Source organism: Tinamus guttatus, unplaced genomic scaffold, assembly GCF_059628265.1.
Source record: "Tinamus guttatus ecotype Peru unplaced genomic scaffold, ASM5962826v1 Tinamus_guttatus_pri_ptg000206l, whole genome shotgun sequence".
NCBI lineage: Eukaryota > Metazoa > Chordata > Aves > Tinamiformes > Tinamidae > Tinamus > Tinamus guttatus.
Window position 1 is genome coordinate 947,026 of NW_028288740.1, and position 23,284 is coordinate 970,309.

The following is a 23,284-nucleotide window of genomic DNA, read 5'->3' on the forward strand; positions in this document are numbered from 1 at the left end:
TGTCACATGAAATTTCTCATTAGAAAAATTCTACTTATAGACTTACAGACTTATATTCAACTTATAGAAAATTATTATAGGAACTATCAATGAACATACCTTTGGCTGAGTGCACAGAAATGATGTGCACAGTCTTCCTGAATATACCTCAATATAGGCCCAGAACTGCCCATATAGTTTTATCGCTATATAAAATATTTACTAAAGCAATATTTTTAATGAGTATATGTTATTATGTTAACACCTATGCTATATGCTAGCAATCATTTTGCTCTCAGAATAGTAATCTGTGATATAGTCAGATTGTGAATCTGGCAGAGGTCTCAATCTAGTTGGGTTATAGAATAATCTGCTTGCATAGTTCTTGGTCACACTGATTGTTCCACATCAACAGTGTCATTTATGCTCTGAATACCACCTTCCAGCTGAAAATACGACCACTCAAGGCAAATTTTGGCCCAAAGCAAACACAAAACAAAAACTAGACCTACTTTGTCATAAAACCATTCAAATGATGCAGCAAATTAGCCAGATCATCTCTTGTCTGGTAATAAGAATAATGCTGTAAATTAATAATGAAAAGACACCACTATTTCACTGGATATGTGCCTTGCACATTGTATCATTTTCTCACATCAGTATTTACAGTCTGTTTTGATCCATTTTTTATCAGAGGCACTCAGGGTACCTGTGCATCCCAAACTCCTGATACTTTCATGAGGTAAAAGAACCACTAGCTTAAAACAATATGGCTGCATTACATTAAAGTGTAAATACAAGAAAATATTAAGATCCTGCATTTCTTCGAATTATCATTACTGTTGGAGAAAATCTATAAACACAATCAGCTAAAGATTCTAAATTCTACTTTACAAAATTAATACTGCATCCAGAAAGGAACTAGAAGCAGGAATTTATGTTCCTCTTCCATGAAGTAAAAAAAACATTTCAATAACTTGGAAGAATTCAGGAAAAGGGAGTTGTATAATGAAATTTTATACCTACAACAGCATTATTTTCATCCATAAAAATGCTAAGCATATGTTCACATCTGGGATTTTAATAGCTTATTCAATGAACTTGTCTCAGCTATTATTTGCTGCATTCCTACAGAAGCAACATGATTAAGTCACAGTAGAAAACTCAGGCACCAGACACTGTCCAGATGTTCCTTTGTGCTTTCCTGGAATCATTGCTTTACTGAGAATACACGGATACACAGAACTATCACAAACCTAATCACCAATGAGTTTTTCCACCCTGTATTTATAAAGGCAAATATAAGGTAGGCATCAAATAAAATGGGTATATCTTGTAATTCCAAACACACCGATCACAGCAAGTGGCAAATCTGCTCTAATTTAGGTCACTAGGTGAACTTTTCTGTCAAAAAGGTAGCAATTTTGACCCAAATCCACATGTATTTATTATATCTAAGGACAGGAAAGGGAGGGTTAATGATTCAAATCTGCGGTCACTTGAGCTGTGGTGCAAATTGCCATCCCCTAATCACCTGTTTACAACAAGCAATCCGACTTGCACGTATGAATCCAACTACAGTTTTGCTAAACTGATTTCAGGTATCCCCAGCATACCTTATAGTTTTTGTACTTGCTAATTTTCCAGGGAAGTACCTTTGGAAGAAATTACTAAAGTGTTAGCTGATAAGTTACGGTTAACTTACACTGAATCAAAGTGATAGATGGAGGTAGAGCAGGACTAAAGTTCTTCTGAAAATAGTTATTTCTTACACAGTCTGACATCAGTTACGGCAGGATAAGGACTGCCAAGTCCATCCTGGCTCCTCACATTCTCCAGATATGCCAGGTATGTATGTGGTTTTTGGAGACTCTGAGGCAAAGACTGAGACATTAACCCTCTATGGCCAATATGACAAACTCAACGGGCATAGCTTGATGAGTTGGAGCCCTGTGTAGCCTTGCAGAAGACAGAAGTCATGAAAAACTGGCCAACTTACTTCCAAACACCCACCTCTTTCGGAAGACCTTTCTGGTAGCTGCTTCTAAAAAGAAAAGGAGATGACTGCACAGAGAAGAGCATATGAAAGAAATGAAAAGGATTAGACATATGGGCCTATATTTTGCCTTCCAAATATCCATCTATATTTTTCTCATTTCTTTGGTCTTATGACACATGATTTCTTCGCTCCTTATACCCAGCCAGGGCCCTAAGACCATGGGCCAGCAAATACTACAGCAAACTGCATAGAAGAATAGCACAGAATGGCAAAGCTACAGTGGGCTGAAAGTGGGCAAGCAGGATGGGTGTTCTTGGTGCCACAAAGCAGACAAACCGCACGGGCAGAAGACCAGTTTGTTTTGTAGTCAAATGATGTAATGCTTTTAAGAGAAATCAATACACGGGTAGTAACCTACCACCAGAGAACAGCAAACACACCTCAAAATCAGAGACTGGTACTTCTTTTTTTGATCAGAACAATTCTTTTTCTTGGTCTGCATCAACATTCAAATGATGCTGTATCCCTCTCCTTATGTGGCTATAAATGGACCAGGATAAAATCTTAATTCATTTAAGAGCTACTCTGGATATTTTCAGAAACACTAGCTCAATATACCATTTATATCTGCAGTGAATGGCAGTAATTAACATCCTTCCCTCTCTCTCATACACACATGCACATACACACTGGTGCATCCTCTGCAATCAGACTGGCATTTGTATCATGTGTACTTCTTTTTGCTACTGAACAGTTTTTCCAGATTTCCCTGGCACGTTTATTTGAGTGGTGCTTAAGCTGCAAATGGTCATTATGTGGAATGCTGGGACAGCAGGAAATAGGATCCTCTGGATGAAGGGTTCCCCATGAATGATTGCCAGACTAGCTTCACTGGCTCCAGGACATGGAAAAATCCAGGTTAGGATCAAATAGTTGCCTCCTAATCTGCCTTCTAAATTCTGAGGAACAAAGGGAATAAGGGCATATTTGTATTCTGCCCGGGAATCCAGGAAGGATCCAACTGCAATCCTTCTGAATAAAAGACGAGTGTTATTTTCATGGCAAAAAAGCCAATGCTAAGCGAAGGCCATTCCTGGAATATTGATGATTTCACCAACTATTCCTGAGTTGGGGCTTTTCTCTTTGCTCAGATGATGTGCATTACCTCCTCTGTCAAATGAGTTACCATTATGCAAATATCACGTGAAGTACATTGATAAACACAGTATCACTTCATCACACAGAAAACATGACTGTAAGAGGGAATTCAGCTGAGCGTGAATATATGTAAGATAATATCCGTTATAATATCCGTAAGATAGTATCCGTTTCTCACACAATAAAATGAGCTTACTCCTTTTTTTTATTATTATTTGGTCATCTGCAAAATGGCATTGAGTATTTTCTGTGAATGGGATGAACCACAATGAGAAAATTTGCCAGCAGATTTAGACTTGTGAGCAAATCTAGTGACTCTAGAGAAAGACTTCTACCTACTAACATGATTTTGAACTTTTTTTTTTTGAACAAATGTAGGTGGCAGTCCAAGACCTGAATAACTCTCCAATCTCACTTTTTTGTTGTTATAACAAAAAAGAAGAAAAAATAAGAAAAAAATATTTTATCTTCAAGGTGAAGAGAGAACTTTTGTACAATCCCAAACTACAAGTGCATCCCTTACTACAGAAGCTCTTGAATGAAGTGGTCTCCAAAAAACTAAGAGAAACAGTTAATGAAAGAAAAGAAAGCAAGGGAAATCATAATTCAAACAGGTAATACTGACAGCCTGTTGGTCTGCAGAAATTTCAAAGCACAAGGAATTTTTGTGTAGTCTCATGCAACAAGAAAACCTAAAAGTAAGCAGAAGGCTAAGTTCTATTCTAACTGTTCACATTTCCTAAACATCTATCAAATTATCTGCTACCTGGAATGTGGCAGAAACAAGAACTATGAAGGTTATGAGTAAGAAACATCCCCAAAAAACATTCAGTATCTGTCCTACTGGAAAATAACTCCTTCTACAAGCATTGTAATATATACTGGCCTCCTCTGATGTGTAGATCCTCACTGCAGCATGTAAATATTTTCCTTATATTCATCATTCCTTTTCAAGCAATGATGAACATAGTCCCCACTGTAATACTGATACTTGCTCTTGTCTTGGCATATTTTCATATATTATTTTCTCTTTGAAGTACTAATTAGGCCAAAGAGTCTCAAAGCTGCATCCTCTGCTTCAGAGGTAGCCTGTGTGATGTTAGAAGAGGTGGTAGATGCTTAGACATCCTGCGAAGCCCAGAAAGCAAACATAAAAACCACCTGAAGAGAGGAGACATATGGAGAATAACAATGGAGAGAGAAACTGCTATAGGGGAGCAGAATTACTGCATTTGGGCCACCTGAACACTGAAAAAGTAGAAGAGACAAAAATTCAGAGCCTTTGGCAGAAGCCCCCCAAATCCAAATATAATTAATTTCTGCATATAACTCTAGAGTCAACAAAGTACAGTGTGATCAGATAAAAATATGGATAGTAAACTGTAATGAAAGTGAAACGGTTTTCTATCTTAGGAATTGCTTAGAAGAAATGTTTAAATCCCCATGACAAATTTTTCTTTACTCTCTACGAAGACCTTGAATTAACTTAGGCTGCATTTTCACTTTATTGTTATAGGAAAATGCTACCTGTACCTGTGACTAATAATACATACATTCAGCAGCCACTGAGCTTTACTGGTGTGTGCAGCATGAGATACACAAGACATAATTCTATTTCAAAGCACTTGTATTTGAGCAGACCAGCTATGGTAAGAACATGCTCCATTAAAAAGTACAGGCACTCTGAAAAAGCAGCTTATTCATTCACTTGAGTCTTTTATGTTATTAGATTTATTTCTTCATGTATTTTGTGGAAGAACAGGTATAAGGCCTGTTACATCATCACAGAGCAAAAAAAAAGTCTGATCTGACAAAAAAAAAAAGATATATTAACATATAACCTAAAACATAATCTATTATTAATCTAAGCTTAAAATGCCTAAATTAAAATTACAAATGTCTTAAGGGATCAGTTCTATATTCACCCCAGCAAAAAATGTTGCAAACACTAAATGTAAGTATTTAACATGCTGGAAAATATTACTTATTAAAACTGTTCACTATGTCTTATTCCTATTCTACATCAACAGAAACACATTGACAGGAGCTGTCCCTCACACAGGCAAAGATGACAATTTGTTCCAATAATTGCTGTTCTTTCTTACCTCTTTCAGAGGTAATGACTGCAATTATCTGTTCACTTCCTAGAGAAAAATGTTTGGTTTCACTGCAGTAATTACATAAAGTAGCTTTTTGTATACTTATATAGAGGAAGTGCTCTGAGGATGTCAATTTTGAGCAAAGCCTGTTAAAACTGAAGGTTATGTGTGAAGTTCATAAATGAGCTTCCCTTCTTTTCAGTGTCTGACTCCAAATAATAGGTTAAAAGTTATATCATCAGCTGTATACACAGGACTCAGTCAGGCAATGCTTCCATTGCAGTCTTCAGAATAACTTCTACAGATTTTCAAGACAGAAAACAGAAGACCAACTTTAATTACTTTAATTACTAATCTTTTATTCAGTAAAAACATGATTTTCAAATTCTTCACTATTTATGCCTTGTCAAATATGGAAAAAGAAAAAAGCCATCTGTAAATTTTAAAAATTATTGGGGAAAATTCAGTAGCAACTACCAATCTACTAGTAAGTAGAGTTAAATGTAGTAATCTATTATACATAGAAATCATATCAAATAATTATCATTTACTTGTCTTATTTATTCCACTATACAACTACATCAATAGATAAAAAAAAACTTTGTTCCCATGGCCCCAAAGCTGCCAAAACACACTAATATTAAAAACAGCTCAACCTACATACTTATCATTATCACTGTCCTATCCAAGCACATCAGAATCTCTGAAATATTTATTTTTACAGTCCCCTGAAAGGTAAGAAAATCTTTCTGTTTTCTGGTGGTGAACTGAGACACAGAGAAGGCAGAGACTAAATCTGCAAGGAGCTTGAGTAATTCTGTTCGTTTCCTGATCTACAAGCAACAAATCCAAAACTACAACCTTCATATCCTCCCTGTTAGCCCTGGACACAACTAATATGCACAAATACTTCTATTCCTATCGAGGTTCTGTAAGTGCCTTGACTATATCTACAAACTAGATAACCGGGACACGTAGGGAGAGCCCAATCCCCAAAGCAGAGATCAAGGCTGAAAACTGCCTGACGAGGAAGAGTGCGCTGCCCTCTCCGCACCCAAACGCTCTTTACCCAACAACATAATAAGAAGCTGTAGGAAATCAAGCTTGCATTTCCCTTTTTTTTTTATTATTATTATTTTTTGTCTGATTCAACATGTACCTCATACAGGCAGAGTCCTAGATAGAAGTATGTAAGTGAGAGAGTTCCCAGATTTTAGCATTTAACAGATCCAAATACATTGAATTCTGTTAAGAATAGACAAGGCAGTACGAGCTATATGTAGTCAAGACACTTTCTGGAATGAATGAAGATGCACCCGTGCATGCTTACATATTTTGTATGAAACATTTCAATACAAAAATGTCTATTTAAGGCAGGAATCTAAAAGAAACTGAAAGACTTCCTCTTCTCAGATGAGTACCTTAGCTGTAGGAGGACACTTCTACTTAACTAGCTCTAGATCAGTGGAACTGCCTCAATATGACAAATTTGGGAAAATACGTTTTTAGGAGGTCTTGTCTCCATGAAATTCATCTGTGAAGCATTACTGATGGCAAAAAAAATTTCAAACAACAAACGGGAGATAGCAGCTTTCCCTTGATATCTACCTGCTTTTATCAGGGTGGCATCTGTAGAATTTTATCATTATTCTGAGCAGACAACTTACGTTATGTTACTTGTGTCACAACATGACATGAGTAAGAGAAACTAAAGCCAGGTTCACACGACCGCTACACTACATGTCCAGGATTGCCACGCAGCAAGCACTGATCTGCCTTATCTACATCAGTAGATAAGTACATGTCATGGGCAAGCACTGGGAAGCAAAGAGAGGCTTACCATTCCCACACCACAGGCCGTGCCGTCAGCCAAAGGCATGTGCTGAGTCCGACAGCCCTTGTGAACTCCTTCCGTGCTCGTGCACCATAAGCGTTTGCATTGTTTCTGCAAAGACAAACAAGCGCGCTCGTCACGCTGCCCCGGACCGGACCGTGCTATCGCGGGGCTCCCCGCACGCTTCTGCTTGCAACGTGTTTGTCATGGAACCACATGCAAACGTAAAAGGGGATTCTGTGCAAGGCCAGGAAGGAAAGAGCAGCATTTTGAGATGGATTTAATTAGAAATAGGAGATAACTTAACTTCCTAAGTTAGATAATTTGGATAATAAAAGTGGATAATAAGAAAAGCAAATAAGAGAGTACAGTTCTTATTATGTAAGCACAGAATTTGAATGTAATTTCCAGAAAAAGGCACTAACTGGAATTATTTTTTTAAAAATCGGCTGCCTAAAGAACTAAGAGGAAAGTCTCCTTTTCAAATTGTTAAAAAGAGTTCTTAATGGACAAATCAACTCCTATGTAGTACAAATATTAAAAGAAATTTTTAATAAAACATCTTCAAGCTTTAGGTCCTGGTACACCTTTTTACCCCATAAATCCTGGCACCTCCTATACAGGACTTCACTTCACTGGCAGCTTATTTAATTCAGTCTGAATCTGATCTTAAACTCTAAACAGCTCCAGCAAGCCATGCTACAAGTAGGTCCAAAATCTGACTGTGACAGTAGTGAATCAAGTCCTAATGTCATACTTGTACTTTATATAGTATTGACAAACAGGCCCCATCCAGGTTTTGATTGCTTTATACAACTACACCAGTCTGTACAGTTTTCTTTCCAGATTCCCATTTTGCTAGAAATATATTTTGCGTTGTTTAAACACACAAAACACACCTACCAACAGGCATGAGAAACATGCAGAGAGTTCTGACTCTCTGGCAAAGTAGAAGCAATCTCTACTTTGAGGGAAATGTTTGGATAAATATTTGAATTAAAATACTTAAATTATAACTTACAAAATGTACTCTTAAGAAAGCAAATAAAAAAGAGCTGCAATACTGTGGTTGTCATGTGAAAATTAACAATTGTAAAAGCTACTGAAATAGAAATAATTCCCTGTCTGCCGATACAGGAATACAGTTATAGATTTTAAAGGAATCATAACCATGCTCGTGGATATGTAAGTCAAAGTTAATTCATCCTACTTGTCAATCTTATATATTTCTAGCAGATAGACCTGTAAGTCTTCCATTGAAGTTTTTCCCCTTTGACATATATCAGGATAAAATTATTCCTAAAAATTGAGTTCCTGAGACTTCATTACATAGCCTACCTTTCAGTAATTATTAATTAATGGTACCTATTAAGCGTGAGTCTGTGCCTTGTCCACCTACCAGATAGGGGCATACTTGTGACCCAAGACCAAACATAAGTTCACACTGCTTATTGACATCATACATTGATCCAGGCAGCTGAGAGGAAAGATCATATATTCTTCCACTTGGTTTGTCTAGGAGACATTCACCATAACCAGTACTATTGTAAAAACAGGAACAAAATGTGAATTAATCACTCCTAATTGATTTATTGGGGGCCAAATCACAAAACATTTACACATGCACATCTCAGTGAAGTTAGTTATGGGTTCGCATGAATATTTTCTCTTAATTCCTTCCCATAAAAAGACTTTAAGCAAAAAATAAACAAACCGAGCCACTGTTTTTTTTTCCTCCAAATACTTTGTCATCATTCTTTTGTTATCTCTCCTGCCAATTGTTTCTTTTAACCAGAATTCTTCATTCACAGTGCTTCCAAACAGTTTTACTCAAGACACCTATTTTGACCTACCAAAATCATACTAAAAAGTTCTTCAGTAGTCAAGGTGACAATATTAAAAAAGTAATCTATGCTCTTAGCCTTATATGTTGAATTCAACCATAACTGATGCACTGAAGTAATGGAGGCACTCATCATCGAATGAGTTAAATGTCTGTACGTTTCTGGAAGACTGACACTCTGCAAGTCAGTGGTTAAAGACAAGAACAACAACAATCTTCATATTTAAGCAATACTTCTAAAATACTTTTCGAAAGATGTTATACTGATACTTACTCAAGAAATTCAGTGATATATTTTTGACTGCATTTTGACCATGTCCATGGACTTGTATGGTAATTTAAAGTTGGAGCCATCACATGGTATTGATGTTTAATTCCAGCTTCTTTACATTTAAAACTATCATCATGAGGCACATTAAATCTAAAAGACAAAACAAGCAAACTCCAAAACAAGTTCAGTAACAGTTAATTTAAACTCTTTTTGTTGTAGCAGCAAATGCCCAAGTTTTGAATTTGAAAATGCCTTACAAATTATGACTACCTGACATTATGGCAAGAAATGTAGGAAATCTACCTTAGAAATGCCTTACAAAAATTCCATCCTTACCCAAAATTCTCCACATAGTCCATAGAATGCTGGGCAAAGTAACCCAATTAAGTAATTCTTCACTAGGAAAATTCTAATCTTTTTGGCATATGCCAATTTAGATAAGCATTCCCATCTACAGAACTGCATATGGGGGCCCTAACTGGACTGCTCATAATATAAGAATTCATTATTCACATCTCAGCTCCCAGCTTTCAATAACAAACTACACAGAGTACATCAACATCCTGTTTTTTTATAATTAACATATATGTTGTATTTCAGTTGAAGTACCATGACTAATGGCATGTATTGGAATGAACTTCCAGTCATATAAAAATCAACAAACTAGTTACGGAGCTCTGTAACGCCACCATTACCTACACTGTGGCACGCCTCATGGAGCTACAGCGGAGCACGTGTCTGGCATCTCTGATGAGGTATGCTCCAAAACACACAATGCTGTCAGCTCCTCTTATTTTTCTCTGTAAAATATTTCTCTTTCTGTTATTCTATTCTATTCTCAAAGGATCAAACAAAAGGAAGAATATTTCTGTGTTATATTAACAATTGTCTTTTCTTAATATTAAATTTCTACCGAGCCTACAACACAATGAACTGACAAGACTGTGTTGTATATCTAAGATAGCTGTCCCAGGTCGTTGATATGATGGAAGGATGGAATATAGTCTATGGCCAGGTCTCCCATAGTCCAGGTGATAAGCTGGATAAGCTATAAGGATCCACGGTTCCTCTGTCTCTAGATGGTGGGCAGAATTTGCTCAATGCAAGGGGTAAAAATAATGACCTTCCTAGAAGGACATAGCAGACGGCTCCCTCTTAGAAGGGAGGAGCATATCACTGGAAAATCATCATATTCAAAAGAAAATTGAAAAATTTTACCTGCTGATAAATAGGTACTTACACATGTCCAAGTTCATGTGCTATAGTGAAAGCAGCACTTAATCCATTTTCTTCACTTATGGAACAGCTGCGTAGTGGGTCACACATTGTACCTAGCTCTGCCAAACCTGCAAAATTGAACTCTTATATAAAAGCTCAATAGAACAAGCTTTCCTGTAGATGGAATGACTCCATAAATGGATACTATGGCACACATGTTGAAAGTCATGACTAAACAGCCAAACACACATAAAAACAACCACCACCTCCCATAAAAATATACATCAGGGCAGAAAAGTATTGCAATGTTCCTTTTTCTTTGTCCATGTCACTTTTTTGCATCTATTTTCTGATTTCTGCCTAGCTACAATGAAATTCTCTTACAAGCTTTCTGCGTAAAATCATAATGATAAAAAAAGAGAATAACTCACCAAGAGTATCACACTTCTCTCTTGCTCTGCAGATATCTTCCCTTGAAGGAAAAGATTTATTTCAAAATAATACATCAAGTAAAAAGAACGTTTTGTATTATTTCAGTGCTGCTACATTAGTTACAGCAATTGAGAATCTGATGCTCAATTTTTAACCTTACAGTCCACTTGAACAATTTGCATTCTGATGAAAGTAATTGAAATTCACCAGATTAAACTCACAGTATTGCTTTCTGCCTAGCTTGCAAAGAATAACAATTCAAACACTATACTATTCCACTACCATGTTCATAAAATAAATCAAGCACAAAATGCTGAAAAAACGTGCAGATTTCAGTATATAAGGAACTACCTTATGCAGGCATCCATCTGCTAAAGTAATGACATAAAATGCAGGACAAAGTCAAAGCACTCTAAGTGCTGGGGAGCATCTGATTTGAATGCCAGAAAAAGATTAAATAAAAACAACAGCAAGGCAGAGAGTATGTATTTCAATGAACATCAGAATATGAGAGCCTTCCCTGAGGAAAACAGAGTGCGAGAGGAATGCCTAATAATTTTAACTTTGTTTTCATGTTTGTAAGTTTTTGATAATTCTAATTACAGATGCATTTTTCTTTAGATGATTCCATTATGTTCAGTACAATACCATGTTGTTGCCTGGTATACAATAAACTTGTAACAATTTCAAGTCTAAATTTCCATTATCATTAATGCAAGTTTTATCAAATGGTGAGCTACTAATATGGTATTGTCAGAGTTACTGCTCACATATTGATAAACTGTGGTTTGGGGAGTAAAGATATTCACTTTTCGAAATATCAGTGGAATGATTAAAAATAGTAATGTCACAAAGAAAATGTACAGTTTGTCACACCTAGCTGAACAAATTCGGCTATTTCAGATACTGTACCTAGTGATAAGAACAGCGGTGTCGTGATGGGAAGGGTGAGCATCATCCAAAATGTTTTGTGCTTGCTGCCATAAGCAAAAATTACGAAGAGTGGTAGCTGCATTAAAAGTGATAGCTGGTCCTTCCTAAGCAAGAAATGGCCAAGAAACAAAAAAAGGTTTGTAATATTCCCGCACTTGCACTTGATATTTTGTCATTCATGCCCTATATCTGTAAAATGATCCCTGTGAATGGAAGGGAAGTCAGCAGGACTCCGCATGAGTTCACTCACGCAGATTTGTTTGTAGTATCAGGTTTGTTATATCAGGACTTAGCTAAAAGTCATTGCTCTTCAAAACTATTATTTTTAATCTCTCTCTATATATGCATGCATCATGTGTTAGATACAGAAAAATAGGGTGGCAAGATATTTAGGATAAATAAATAAAACAAATATTTGAAAAATGTATACTTGTTGCAATCTTAAAATACATTTTACAATAATTAAATTTGCTTTCACTGAAAACTCCATCAAAACCCCTTACTAAAAGTCATAATTTCCCTGTCATGCTTGCATGTGTATACGTCTACTCTGGATAATCATGCCAAGCTCTAGATAGTCACGCCACAAGCTTTAAGCCCATTCAGGTCAACAGTAGGTTCTAACAGAGAAATGGTGGAATACAGCAACTGAATAAAGTATCTAGAATTATCCTCTGTGCATATTAATTAATTCTGCTGTGTGCTACTACCACATTTATTCTCTTTTTAAAAAGGATATTTCTACAGTCAAAGAAAAAAATGTATTTTAAAATATTTTATATTTTTATTTACAATGAAAATTTACATATAATCTTTTAATACACATTTTTCCTACCTGTTCATTGTGAATTACAATTAACTTTACAATAACTATATTTATAAGGTTTCCAATACTTGAATCTTTATAGATTGCTGCAACCTAAAGAGAAAAAAGACAAAAAATTAGAATACAAAATTCATGTCTTATTTTGTTTGGACATACAAACAAGCTGCTACACAATAGATATCTCATGCATCTACCTGTACGTTTCTACCTAATACAATGATGATAAATCCAAAGTAGTCGCACAGTTTCAAAGATGGTATCTCAAAACAGCTCATATTTACAACTAGCACAAAGGTCAGAATATGCACAAATTGTGTTGTCAAAATCCACTCCAAACAAGAAAACTCATTATCCTATGATAGCTTTCCTAAATGCAAAAAAAAAGCAGTGTTTTTAAATTTCCATAGTTAGAATTTTACATTAATTTCCAATCACTCAGACATCATGCTGGTAATGTTGTTGTTATTTAATGCAGTAAGAGCAAGACAGTCAGTCTAGACATAAGCTGCTTCATGTGAATGATTTGTAGAATCAAGACCCAACATATTAGAGCCTCAGAAAACAACTCTGAACTAATTATTTTGTCTTTGATTTTAACGGAAGCTGGACCGTGTTCTAAACCTCTGTTGAAAGCCCACCTGACACATTGTACAAAGGTTTTTTTCCTCACTTACAAGGCTTACATTTATATACCAGACATTTTCATCTAAATTTTACTGCTAGACAATAAAATTTGTAAGTCAAATCCATAGTCCAAAACAGAACCATTTTGAAAGATATTCTTAATAAAGGCAATAGAAAGGTTTATTCACTCTCTATAATGTCTGCTTCAGATGTCCTGTCTTTATGAGTTCCACAATTTTGCTAAAAGCAGTTGCTGAATGACAACATTATCTAAACGAGAGATACCACCAAACAGGGAATTGCTGTTCTCCTCATTTCTGGCTCGTGCTAATCCTACCGTGTGCAGGGCTACAGAAGGAAGGGGATGAAGGAACTGATCACACTGACGCTGATCAGCAAGACCTCACCCACAACGCAAAAACTCGGGCACGAGGGCTGACAAAGGGCAAGGTGCTGAGGAACAGACTTCTCTTAGAAGCACCCTACATTTGAGGCCGCTCACACCGTTGGTCAAACCAGAGCCCTGCTGTGTACTGGAGATCAAACAGTTCTGCTGCAAGTTGGAACTAACAAAGCACTGACTCCCACTCCCTTTCCCTAAACCAGGTAAAAGATGCATTGCAGAACTGCCTGCCCTTCATTTTTTCGTTGATACACAAGCTGGAAAGAGGGCTCTATAGGAGAGGGAAGGAGTCTGAGCCTTGGGATCCATGTGGAAAACACATTTCAGAGAGGCACAGCTACTGCCCATTTCCCTCCACATGGAGAACATCCTTGGGTACAAGCCAAAAGTCTCCAATAACTCCAAGGTGGGAATGAGGAGTCTCTCTCAAGCCCTGGCAAGAGTTCTGCTAGGGCTGGACACATTCAGAACACCTCTACTGGAGAATAGGTTCTGGAATTTTTTGTTCTTATTTATGGCTATTGCTTTAGTTGATGGATTTTCCATCATTCCTAATGATTAATTCCATAACAACAGGCCCTTTAAAAATCTGTTATTGTCATCCGAGTGTTGTCTATTGAGGCTATCTATTAACAAAACCTGAAAACACAGAACACACAAGCCTACAAACACAAAACCTTGCCAGGTGGCTTCCTCCCTACCTCTTGATACAACGCCCACTTAAAACAACTGAGAAAATTCTTCAAAAGCAGATGTATGAGTGTGAAGCAGCTTGCTTCAGTGCCACACCTATCTAAGAAGATAGACATCATCAATCTTAATAAATATGAGAGGAATACCTCATTGCATCAGTCCTGCACACCAGTTTGTGCAGGAAAAAGATTGCTATAGGATCTTCTGTTCCACATCCATGCAACACTTGCTGAGTAAATGCACTGCATCATCTATGGTTATCTGTCTGAAGCACAGGTGAAGTCTGAAATGATGCCATCCAGATACCTGAGGCCAGTAGTTCTTGCCAGAATCTAGAGCATATTTTCTCTCAAATTGGAGACAGGTAAGATCCTGCTACACTTAAAAACTAACACTGCTCTCATTACCTCTGCTTTTGAGTCACAGCACAGATCCCGTATCTCACAGGCACTATCATAACCTCCAGATTATCACTACCAGGACTTTAAAAGATCACAGAATAAAATTCTGTAACGGTAACGAGATGCTCCTACCACTGATGTAAGGTATTTTTTGCAGGCTGGATGAACACAATGCGCTAGAAGAAAAATCCTGAGAAACTGAGACTCTCAAAGCAATCTTGAAGATTTATATAGGGAACCGTGCAGGCAAGAATTATCAGCTGAGATTGAAAGGACAGATTAATGCAGCGCAGTATCAAAGGTCTGCAATACCACATTCTTTCTTATTTTTAGTTAAACTAAATAATGGGACAAGTTCTCTCTGCTTTTGTATTCTAAGGACACCTCTTCCATCATTCACTTATTTGAACAGTAAATTTTAAGAAGCACTCATGAAAAGGGATGATGGAATGGGATAAGAATTTGACAGAACACACAATTTCTTTACAATTTCCAGACCCACTTGCTTTATAGTGATCTAAATCCAGGCTTTGCAGACGAAGGAGGCGAGAGCCAAGATAAAGGGAAGTTACCTTCAAGGATTTTTTAAGACTCTTGATACTAGCAACCGCATCAAAGAATATGATTCAGACTGCACAGCAACAGGGAAAAAAAACTCTAGCTGTTGCATCACAGAATGTCTTTTTCTATCCTCTCCTGCTATGTACCGTGTACAAACACGGTACCAGGGGAATACAGACATTCAAATCCCTTGAAAGAAACATGATATCACTTCTTGGCTCACGTGTCTTTTGCAGACTCCAAGAAACTCTTATTTATCACTGCAGTGCTGATGTGAAATGTGAAATATCCAGGATCTGGGAGATTTCTCCTTCACCTCTTTCATTGGCATATCCTGATTCTGTCATATATTTTGTAAGACCCCAGAATTGTCTGAAGTTATGAGGTAAAGAAGTCATCACAGCATTTATTGATTCACTGTGAGAAAATGAGAAAAAGCTGTGTTTTCATTTCTGCTGGTGTTACTCTTCATGAGCTCCATCCTTCTGTCTTTATTGTACAGAGCTGCCTTTTTCATTGGAGGAACTTAATACCAGCAAAGACCTCTCATGCAAGCTCACCTCAGACTTACCCTTTTTTTTTTTTTTCCTGAGAATTTTAGGCCATGTCCTGTAATCAAAGTCTTCTCCAATCTACCATCCCTCTAGTTAACCAAATCTAGTTTCCAGATTACTCTTTATTGTGTTTTGATGGAGACAAAAAGAAAGAACATGCCCCTTTTAAAGACTGATTTGCCCTTTTAACGATTGATTCACCCTTTTACAGGAATGTCTGAGATTTGCCTTATCTTTAGCTTGGAGACTGAGTCTAGTGCAAAGATATCCCCTTGACATTGCAATAACTTGGCAAACTGTGACTTAGTCATCACCATCTTTGGTCTCTTGATGAAAATAGAGGCCAAGACTACAATCAGATCACATCAAAAGGTGCTATATATGGCTTAGATGTCAGAGGATCTTGCTTTATTTTTCAGTACCTGAAAGGACCATTCCCAAAGCAATCCACAGTTAGGCTTCTCTAGTCATTACAGAGGTGCTCAGAAATAGAGATGTGTGAGTGTTGTTTGGTTCAATGTCTCCTTCCTATAGGTCCGACTCAGCCAGCCAATCCCACAGCCATAGTCACAGTCAAAAAAGCAACGAGGCTTCACCTGAGGGACAGTCCTTGAACACTGAACTACCACGGAGAAGATAGCAGGATCAGGCACTAACCGTAATTATGAAGTATTTAACTAAGAAAAAAATAGCCAACAACAGTAGTAAATAGCACCAGCAGCAGTGAAGTGTAAAGATGAGCAAATCTAACCAGCCTCTGTTACTGAAACATTTCCATCTCTGCATTAGCTCATGGAAGAGAGCTACGAGGCATTAGTAGCTTCGACACACAGCCACGCTGGAATAGTGGAATATCTGTAAGGAGGGTCACAATAAAAAAGGATACATACAGGCATCCATATCTCAAGAAAAGCAAAAAGTATAGTTCAGAGAATATTACAGGAACGATACTTTGAGATTAACTGTTTCCAATGATGTTTCCAACTGTTTGTATATTCAGTGGTGTATAATCAGATGTTTTGAAAGAAACATTTAATTACACCTTAAAAGGAAGAAGATCATTTATCTCATGGTTCTTAAATATATGGAGAAGGGAAATGAAAAAGTATAGGGCTTAAACAAGAAAAAAAATGCCTTTATGACAGCTCTGTGGATTTAATCCAATGAGAGACAAAAAACACAGAACATTAGTACTAGTATTAGTGAAAACCCACCGTATGGAATGGATGAGTGAAATGCACAATTAGTAGTCCTTAATTAGCCGGATACATGGATGAAAATAAGCCACGTAGTCTTTCACAACATTTTGAATTTAAAAATGTGTTTTTCTTTCCATGGGCCACTCACACAACAGAAATACGGTTACTGAAAAATAATTTGAATCTACTGTTTTTAAAATTATGACTATGTGGCAAAATCAATGATATGAAATGTTCCTCAATGCTAGAATGCATCTAGACATTTTTCCAGAGTGTTAAGCAGAACTGAAATGTTACGTTTGCATGTTATAGCCTACAAAAGACGTATAAAAACATTCTTTAAATTCATGCCACACTGGTGCAGGTGTCTCTCCACAGCGAATATGTTTCAGGATCAGTGCTGATAATTAGCTGTTAAGAATGGCAAAAAATGAAGTACAAACAAGACATGATTTTTTTTTTTTTGCCACTGTACTCAACCTGTTACTCACTGCCTCACATCTTACGCCTTGGTAAATCACAATTGCCATAAAATGTTACTAAAATGACTATTTCAAGCTACTTCAGTGGTGGCTCAATTTGCACATCAAAAAGGCTACACACATGCAAAAGACATGGAGAGTCAAAGCCTCACACTAGGAACTAATCTTGACAAAAACTATAAAGTGGTGAGAAATCTCATTAAAAAATGAGATTTTAAACTGTATTATTTCCCCGCTTTTGATGCCATTTTGCGATGGCACAGCCCCAGTGCAGGTTAACCGACCCAAACCGGTGCTCCCCCGCGCTCTCCTTGGCTGCGCAGCCCTGGCCCTCATGTGACGGGGCAGCCGGCCAAGCGCAGGAAGGAGCCGGGCCGGCCGCGAGGGCGCGCGCAGCGCGTCAGGGCTCTCACACGTCGGGGCTGCTTCCCAGCTATGCTAGAGTGGACTAATTGCTGTGAATAGACTGAGTACAGACTAGTGGACTTCACTATGAGGAGCGAATATCGCTAAAAATTCTGTGAGCAGGTCACCAATTCAGCAAAGGAGGACAGTGCCACAAAATGCATCACGGAACCAAATTTGAGGAGCCTTTAGTGTCACCACAGTAACCTCCAGGCTTTTAAGGAAGGATAGAATTACCAGGGAAATTAAAGTTGTTTTTTTTTTTTCCTGTTAGTTTCTAAGCCAAGATCAAGCCTCACTGTTAGGGATTACAAACTGTCACAATCTATCATGTGCCTAAGATAACAGAGTCCTCCAGCTACTACATCTATTAAGGCAGTGCAATGCAATGCTTAGAAGAGTAAGAAAACTAAGGAGCTACCAACCTCAGGATTCTTTATTATTATTATTATTTTACTCATCATTATATACTAAATAATGCCACAATTTATTATATTTCAACACAGGATCTTTGAACTCCTAAGCATTTCTCAGGCAAAGATACTCATTGCGCTTTTAAATACATGTTTCAACCAGCAACAAGTATTTCCAAGACATGGGTAAATACTGTGAATACTGATCTTGCAAAGAATTATGCAATTTTAAAGAAATGAGAAAATGCATTCCAGTTCCAGTTCAACGGGATTACTTGCATGCTGGGAGTTAAGCCTTTCCAGGCTGAATTGGATAAATGACAAAGCACTTAAAACCACCCCAAAAAATTAGTAGTACTTTTCAAGGTCTTATTTTCTATCCATAAAACAGTATCCTAGCAGCAAATTTACTGTAGCAGCATTGCTGATGCTAAAAAAGAAAAAAAAAGAAGAAGAAAAGAAGAAAAAGGAAAAAAGAAAAAAGAAAAAAGAAAAAGGAAAGAAAAAGAAAAAAGAAAAAGGAAAGAAAAAGAAAAAAGAAAAAAGAAAAAAAGAAAAGAAAAGAAAAATGGGGCAGGATTACAAAGGATCGTCTAAGTGTCCAAGTTTCATTCAAATTTAATGGGATTTATACACATAAAGGTTTTAAGTTTCTTTAAAAATCCATGCCAAAAAGGAATATTTTGGAAATTTCAGAAAAGATTTCCGAATGATTAAAAGAGTATAATGCCTCCTTCATTTAAAATGCCAACAACCTGACAATTTCCTGTACCAGTAAAAATTGTTCGACCAGACACAAGTATCACTTAAATTTCACAATCAAAGCTTTCTAAATAATTGCAGAAAGGATAAAAACTAATAGTTTTATTTCTTCCCTTTAAGGGAATGAATTAAGACTAAGAATGGCTGTGCTTGAAACATCAATAAGCCATGAGTCAAGAAAAGACTCACCTGCACGCTGACAAATTCTAGTATTCTATTCATCACGTTTATTACTAGGTACCAAAACATAACTCTTTTTTATGCCTATATTTGATTTTTTGGATAGAGCAACAGAGGAGACTAGTACGAGGCTGGGTCACATCACTTCCAGGGGTTCCTCACAACTTAAGTTGTTCTGACTCTGTGTCACAGCTGAAATTGTTTAAGGAGCAGAGGTCACTAAGCTGTTCCTTGGGATACAAACTTGTGGGGGGAAAATTAACTGGACTGTGAAGACAGTCTTTCAGAATTAGCACCTGAGAATATATAGTTTGTATTCTGAACAAGTTCTGCATTTATAAAAGCTAAATATTTCCAGCAATAAAGTTTCAACAGACTTCTGTTTCAAGGTTACCTTCAGAAGTAGCAGATGTGCATGTGGAGTAAGAGCTGTCAGAAGATGCTAGCCACATATCTGACTGAACACAAAATTAGATAAAAACAATAAATTCACATTAAAGATGTTCCATTTTATTGTATGCCACTGCCTCAAGGCCAGCAATAACCGATCTATGCTCCAGTTCTATAATCTCAGCGTAGACAGATGCATGCAAGAATGAAATCATAATCTTTCTGGCAAGGGATTAATATTCTTTCATTCGACAGATAAATTTTAAATTCTAGATCCTAGAAACAGTAGATATAGACTCTTCTTTAACTTTATAATTACACAGACTGTAATTATACAGTCTACAGATACCCTATTTAACTAGTAAAAGTCCAGTTATACAACTCAGTGATTACACTAGCTACAATCACAACAGTGCCTCATAAAACGTATATACTAAATGTTCCATTTTGTCTATCTTTGTAAAAAACAGCTTCCATTTTAAAATAATGTTTTGATTATTTCATTTTGAAGTGCAGCTCTGCATTAAAAAAAAGTATCTCTATAAAAAAGGCATCTTTGGGATTGTTTCTAAGTGAATTCCAATTTGAATTTGCACTGTAAGCTACAGGGAAAAAATGAGAAAGAAAAAAAAACTACCTTTCAATACTGAAATTTTCAAGTCAGGCATGAACTTTCATAGATTCACATCAACAGTAGGAAAAAAAAATCAGAAGACTATATCAAATTACTACAAATTTAACATATGCTGAACTCCACTTCAAATTTCATCATTTTTCTTATAAACCAAAGAAAATTCCAGCTAACTTCATAATATCAGCTTTTTTTCTGTAATGATAGCAGAGTTCTGAGATCATATAAGAAGCTCTACCAAATAACGCAATCTAGATTTTTTAAAGCATGATACAGATCATAGTCACACTTCAGAAATGCAACTTCCTTTGTAAGATCCCTAGATAAAATGTGTGACTGCACAGAACTGAGGTGGCCATGGACAACAGATTACAGCACCACTAGCACTTCACTGTAAGGTGACTGCGTACATTGAGGGCGGGAAAAAAAGGGCATTTTTTCCTTCTTTAAAGTCTCCCTTCTCCACAAATTCCTCCAATGAATATAATGTTATTCTAAGTAGAATGAAAGGTACACACCAAGACTTTTTAACTTAGATGTCTACATCCATGTGATGGGTGACTGCATCTTTACTGCTATCAACTGGATCTAGTCATTAAAGTTAACAGGAGTCAGCTCAGCTGCCTACATCCAGTGTCATCTGAGATGCTAGAGGACATTAGACACCAACGAAGAACTGGCAGAGACAACCCAGGACAGAGGGGACTTGCATCCCTCTGTGGAGCAGCAGGCGGGATGCACGAGTGCAGCCTGAGGTGCCCCTCTGGAGCGAAGGCAGCTGGAGGGCGATTCTGCTCGCCCAGCAGCAGGAGTCTGCGCTTGAACAGACGAGTTGCTCTCTAGCCGTTACAACAGCCAGCTCCACAAATGCACACATTCAGATGTTTTAATTGGTGAGGCCAAAGATGCAGCCTCACAAAAATTCAACTCCTTGAATGGATTAAAAGGCAATAATCTAGAAATAATTATTTTTACTAAGCAAAACTAGTTCAAATATCATCATAAGTCCTTTGCCACCAACTAAAAATCTGACCCGTATTAATTTGAAATTACTTGAAAAACTAGGCTACAACCAAGCTTTCTTTTTTTTTTTTTTTCAGTGACTTTTAACCTCTGTGTCTGCTGTAATTAATCTGTATGTTTAACTCACTGAAGCTTAAGAAGTCTTTTAATACCACAGCAAATCAGGAAAGAGATCACGCCATTCCACCTACAAACCTTACTGCATTAAAATGAAGAGAGCTAGGATCACTAGATGGGCCCTAATTTTTATGTTTATCAAATCTTTGCTTTAATACAGAGTTTAGTCAAACCAAAATACAGAAAACCTACACAAGAGAAAACACCAGAACAAAAGTAACTTAAATTCCTAATACAAATGAATTAAAGTTTACTTACTATTGACATCAGTGTTAATATATAGTGCTGTAAATTCTGCCCATGATGACGAACCATTTTGGTGTCAGCTGTAACCATCACTTCCACGTATCTTGGGTAGGAAAGAAAACGCTTTTTCCGGGAATGTGGATTATTGCTCCCATCCTCCAGAGACAGGTTTTTAAAAACATAGTCTAAAATGGGAGACTTCTGTAAAACTTTTATCTCCTCATGTAAACTGCTGAAGTTTGGATGTGATAAAGTGCTTTTCTTCAGTTCTTTTTCTACAAGATACAAAAAGATTTATTGTAGAATGCAGTTTCTAACTTTAAAAACAGATAGTCAAAAGGCTGCACAAAAGAGACAAAGCAAGAAAGTTACTACATTTTTGATCTATTTCCAAAAGGAATCAAACCAACATTTAAAACATATACTAAGTACAGAGGTTCTAGGAACGCAAATGCAATGCCTTGTGTAATAATATGCAGGTCTCTGGCATATAGAGTTATTGCTAAAATTAATTAAAAGTAGACATCAGTAATGTATAGTTTCAGGAATGCAGTATAATCCAAGCAGATGGTCTGGAACAAGGTAAGCAAGGACAACTTAAGCACTATAGGAAAGGAAAAAAGTTAATTAAATAAAATAAATGCATTTCCACACAAGCACTTGACCCAAGACAACCCAATTTGTGAATTTTAGTATTATTATTTATTTATCTATCAATAAGGGGTGAGAATTTGGGAACTAGCAAAGGGAAAGGGCATATTAGTCCCTACACATTGACCGAGCCTGATGTGTCAAGCACTGGCTGAAGCAATCTCCTGTTCAGATTTTCTTGACTAGTTCATTGGTGTCGGAGATTTCAGAAAAACTGGAAAAAAACCCTGTATTTGAAATGTAAGTTTTATAAAAGGCATGAATGTAATGGACCGGCCAAGCTCTCTTCGATATCAGAATAAGTCTGATATGAACATCAGAAGACAGCAAGGGAACAAGTAATATCAAAAACATCATATCAAACGAATCTAATCTCCTTATACTAAGGAAATGGGATTTATGATGGAATAAATGCACTAGGTGTCCTAATCTGACTTGAATGAGGCTTGTAACAGAATTTCCAATCAATTTTTCAATTTTATGATCATATTAGTCTAAAGGAACTACTGTAAAGTGAGAAAAATATATGTAACATTATTTTTTATAATAATGAACATGGTTCAATTTCAAACAATGATATACTGAGTAGAATTTCAGCCAGGATATGTTGTGAATCCAGTATTATTCAAATTTGTATTCACGATTTGAAAAACTAGATTGATTGTGCACTGTATGCACAGATGTCAGAGACTGGGAAGAGTCCCAAGCATCTTGTACTGACACCATCAGAGTTCAGAGTGATGCAGAAAACACAGAACATGATCCCTGGAAAAGGAAAAAGGCTGCAAGTCTGCAGATTATTTGGAGAAAAACTGACAGGCTTAAATTGTTGCAAAAATTTAGAAAAAAATAGGAAAAACCTTCCCATTGCTCTAACAGTTACATGCTAGAATAAAGTGTCTAGGGAAGTATGGAATTTCCACAGAGACCTGACCACCAGATGTTAAAAATGATGTA

General features: G+C 36.8%; 1 protein-coding gene across 1 annotated transcript in view; it reads right to left on the bottom strand.

The window, feature by feature from the left end:
* ADAMTS20 (ADAM metallopeptidase with thrombospondin type 1 motif 20) overlaps window positions 1-23,284 on the bottom strand; it is an 89,256-nt gene that overhangs the window by 56,953 nt on the left and 9,019 nt on the right. Inside the window, exons 3-10 of the mRNA XM_088524130.1 lie at window positions 21,689-21,951; window positions 12,602-12,685; window positions 11,746-11,870; window positions 10,833-10,873; window positions 10,424-10,529; window positions 9,187-9,333; window positions 8,469-8,610; window positions 7,076-7,180 (exon numbers count right to left, since the gene is read on the bottom strand). Of these exons, the coding sequence (XP_088380256.1) occupies window positions 7,076-7,180; window positions 8,469-8,610; window positions 9,187-9,333; window positions 10,424-10,529; window positions 10,833-10,873; window positions 11,746-11,870; window positions 12,602-12,685; window positions 21,689-21,951 (1,013 nt within the window). The remainder of the gene's footprint in view (window positions 1-7,075; window positions 7,181-8,468; window positions 8,611-9,186; window positions 9,334-10,423; window positions 10,530-10,832; window positions 10,874-11,745; window positions 11,871-12,601; window positions 12,686-21,688; window positions 21,952-23,284) is intronic.